Source organism: Etheostoma spectabile, chromosome 22 (genome assembly GCF_008692095.1).
Source record: "Etheostoma spectabile isolate EspeVRDwgs_2016 chromosome 22, UIUC_Espe_1.0, whole genome shotgun sequence".
Taxonomy (NCBI): domain Eukaryota; kingdom Metazoa; phylum Chordata; class Actinopteri; order Perciformes; family Percidae; genus Etheostoma; species Etheostoma spectabile.
In genome coordinates this window covers 13,156,973-13,161,119 of record NC_045754.1, presented here as the reverse complement: position 1 = coordinate 13,161,119, position 4,147 = coordinate 13,156,973, and the positions used below count along the sequence as shown (strand labels likewise).

Below are 4,147 nucleotides of genomic sequence, written 5' to 3'. Positions count from 1 at the left end.
GTGTGTTTTTATGTGTGTGTGTGTGTGTGGTCACCTTCTACTTTACACTCAAAGCCGTCTCCGTTCTCCTCAGGGCTTGGTTTCTGGTTCTTTTTCTGATTGTCCTCCTGGGCGCTCTCACTGTTGTTGTACACCCATTTTATAGTGTCTTGCTGTATAGGATTAGAATAAAGGAATTTTTTAGAAGTTTAATGAAAATGTTTTGGCATCATAAAAAAATATGAAACATATTTTGTCTCTATCAAATGATTGTTTCCTATTGATACTTTGAACTTACATTGGATTGTAAAACTCCTGTGTGTGTTCGCTAATTAAATTGACTGGAAACATTTAAGTCACACGACTGCCAATACAAATTAGTCTATTGACAGGTCTAACAGGTGGCATTTCTATTGCTAGGAAGATGGTAGATGAGGAAAAATAAAACTCTGAACACACAGTACACAAGCTGAGGTTTGCGTTTCATGCAGCATGTTTAGTTGATTCTGCCCAGATATGGTGTACAATGTCACAGTTGGGTTGGCAAAGCATTCAGTGAAAAGCCTTCACAAACATATGGAAACATGGTGCTTGGTGAGACCGCAAATGCAAACCCATGCCAATCTCATCAATCCACTCTAGCGTGCCACATAACCCTCTGTGTGCGTGTGTGTTTGTGTCTGTCTGTTCTCTTGTCTATGCACACAAGCCCACAGTGGGTTTTCCTGCCAAGGCTTCATGTTGTGCCTTCCTACTGGTCTGTGGTCTTCTAGTATATAACCACAGAGAGGGGGGGACGGGGACAAAGAGGGGGGGGGCGGTTCCTCTGCGTCCATACTTGATGTAAACCAGATCCCCAGTAGTGTTGTGGAACTCTAAAGTGCTCATTAAGCCTGAAGTCTCGCTGGGGCTTAATTATAGTGACACACTACACTAACTCACATTATACACACACCCTTGGGTTTCTATTTTCACACAATTTTCCCACCTTCAACAGGTGGACTGACTGAGCTTGATCTCTCCCCGTACACTGATGTCAACCACAAAAAAACTGGCAGGCTTATCCTTCATCTTTCTCCTTCCTCCCTCCAACAATCTCACCGACCCTGAGCTCCAGCCACCCCCAGATCCTTTCCCACCTCTCTCTGCGGCCTGCCAGCCTCCCAAAGCAGGCCCACCACTGTGAGCCAGAGGTCAGTGCCGGTGGAGCCAAAAATACTATTATTTCTGCGTAATGACCCAGGAGAAGGAAAGAGGGAGTCAGAGAGAGAAAGAATGAAAGAAAGAGAAAAAAGAGAGGGATGAAGGAAAACGGGAGCTAAGTCTGCTAAGTTTTTTCTCACAGGCAACTAGTTCTTGTTTCCCCTCTTTTATGATGTTTCACACTTCTCTAGTTTTATTAAATAACTATCAATAATCATACAATCTAAATTATCTTAACTTTCTACCAGTGGGGTTATGGGAAGGCAAAGTGTGACATCCAAACATAAGCACAATATTTTTTAAATAATTAGTAACTAAATTCTTAGGGGACTATATCTTCATATTGCTAACAAAGTCCTTTTTATTTCACGTATGATACCCTGAACAAAAGGTGAACATTTTACTGCAGAGTTTAGTTAGGTTTATTCCCTTCTTCTCCTCCCGTCTCACCTGTGTGGGTCGCCGGTACTTCCTGCACGCGGTGACATGAGCAATGACGCTGGCATGACTCTCCTTGCTTACATTGATACCGTTCACCTTGATGATGCACTGGCCTGGGTGGAGACCGGCAATGGCTGCCACCGTGCCTGGCGTGAGAACAAGACAAGCAACAAGAAAGGAAAGGCGTCACGGGCAATAACCACTGCACGTTACCATGCAGGTGAGAGCTGTATCAGGATGAAACAAACACCAGCACATCCCAAAATAATAACTGTCACATCCTGTACACAAAATTAGGTTAAACAACATTCCATTTTCTCCTTTGTATTTTCAACTTTGTTTCCTGTTTTGGCAGCTCAGGAGGAGTGCGAGAGAGCGTGGAGAGGAGGGAAGTTGTTTATCTGGGGTAGACGAGTCTCTCTGAGGGATGTGATTCAGACCATACTGTAAGACAACTTTAAGGTTTACAGCTATCACAAGGAAGTGCATGGCAGACTAAATATTTCTCCCATATGTTTTATAGCACCTTAAAACACATACCAGGTGTACCTTACATTGCAATATACAGAATCAGAACTTATCTCAAAAAGTACTGTAAGAATAGTTATTGAGCTTTACTTCTTTAAGTGTGATTAGAAAGTATATCAACACACAAGATGTAGCACTCTGACATTCATACTATTGGGGTTGCACCTCTTCATGTGTGTGTGTGTTTATCTTCTATATTTGCTTTCCTATTACACACTGATATAATGCAATAATCAGTAGCTCCTTCTCCTTCTATGGGGTGTATGTTTTGTGTTAATGTTTTGCTATTTAGCATTAATGTGGATATAACTGGCCTTGGCTAGCCTGGCTAAGATCGATGCCACAAACTAAAAATTAAAAAATCTGTTTATCCGCTTCTTCTTCTCATCTCACTTCTTCCTGTCTCAGTTTCTCTGCCTCTAATTGGTACTACCTGTTCCCGTTGCCATCAGACACCAGGGGAGAGCTGCTGTTATGACAATCCACGGGATTAGACACCTCCTACATCATCAGCTTTGTCTCGGGGGATCAGAGTATCTACTTAAACACACAGCAGGTTCCCAGGCAATCGCATCATCAAGCCAACACACGCACAGACACACACGCAGGCGCACACACACATGCACGCACATTTCTACACTGCCATCCCACTAAGATTGCTTAAGGAAAAAAACAAGATTTAATTCCCCTGAGAACAGCCAGACAAGGCCATGGATTGTTTTTCGATTGGACCTTATCTTGGGCCAGCCCTGATAGCGGTGCTACTAAACATGTTGTGTTTGGAGAAAAACAGAAACTCTGATGAAAAAATGCTGAGTGCTTCTTCATCACACAGAGGAACTGAACTGCTTAGAAAAAATGTGTATAGGTACATACAATAGGAACATTATAATGTGGAAAGTGACTGATAATAACCAGCTAATTCTGTGTTTTGGCAGCACCATTAACAGACAAGCTGAGCCACATGGAGAGCGTGAGTGTGGAAAATAGGCCCCTTGTGGCCAAGTCACGCACACCCCAAAATACTGGTGTGGCATCTGCTTGCCAGCTGTGCCACAAAAACAGAGAGGTGATGGGAGGCCTTTTTCTGATGAATCAACAGCTCAAGTTTAAGAGGTGGCGATTGCTTACCTCTCCCGACAGCATGGACCACAGAAGGACCAAAGCCACGAATCTGGAAGCCCAACCCATCAGCCGAGTCAGGGATCTTAACCGTCCTGGGGACAAGTGGAGGAAAAAGGATACAAGATGACTTTACCAATATGTTTTTGATCCAACATTTTAAGAATTTCTACATTGAAAACATTAACGGGTGTGCATATACAGATCTGACGTACTCTCTTGGCTTGGTGCTAACCAACACCCTGAGGGGTCCCTTGCTGTTAAAACACTGCCTAAGGAGAACTTCCACTTCAGGGAAAGGCCTGAGGAACACCAGGTCACCATTTATGGCAAACAGTTTCTTCCCCACCTCCAGGCCAGCCATCTTAGAGAAAAGAAAAGAATAGATGATAGAAGTATTGAGTCAAGCATTAGGTCTTGATGTCATACAGAATTACAATTAAATGTTTTAAGATTCAAGTTAAAGGTCCCATGGCATGAAAATTTCCCTTTATGAGTTTTTTTTAACATTAATATGCACCCCCCCTCAGATGGGCCTATCTGGAATCTTGCACCTTATGAGGTCATAAGGGGCAAGCTTACCTCCCCTTTCTCTGCTTTGCCGGCCCAGAGAATTTGGCCCACCCATGTGAGAGAGACATCATGGCTTTCAAACAAGCAAAGTGGCAGTTGGTCAAGGCCACAAAAAAATGGCATCTACAAAAGTTTGGGCACCCTGCAGAGTGAATATCTTGTACTGCCCACTTTTGCAAGTATCACAGCTTGTAAATGCTTCTTATAGCCAGCAAAGAGTCTTTCAATTCTTGTTTGAGGTATCTTCCCCCAGTCTTCCTTACAAAAGTCTTCCAGTTCTTTGAGATTTCTGGGCTGTCTG

General features: G+C 43.2%; 1 protein-coding gene across 1 annotated transcript in view; it reads right to left on the bottom strand.

Moving 5' to 3' along the window:
* prex2 (phosphatidylinositol-3,4,5-trisphosphate-dependent Rac exchange factor 2) overlaps positions 1-4,147 on the bottom strand; it is an 88,855-nt gene that overhangs the window by 39,640 nt on the left and 45,068 nt on the right. Inside the window, exons 18-21 of the mRNA XM_032504416.1 lie at positions 3,489-3,637; positions 3,283-3,368; positions 1,633-1,769; positions 35-152 (exon numbers count right to left, since the gene is read on the bottom strand). Coding sequence (XP_032360307.1) covers positions 35-152; positions 1,633-1,769; positions 3,283-3,368; positions 3,489-3,637 — 490 coding nt within the window. The remainder of the gene's footprint in view (positions 1-34; positions 153-1,632; positions 1,770-3,282; positions 3,369-3,488; positions 3,638-4,147) is intronic.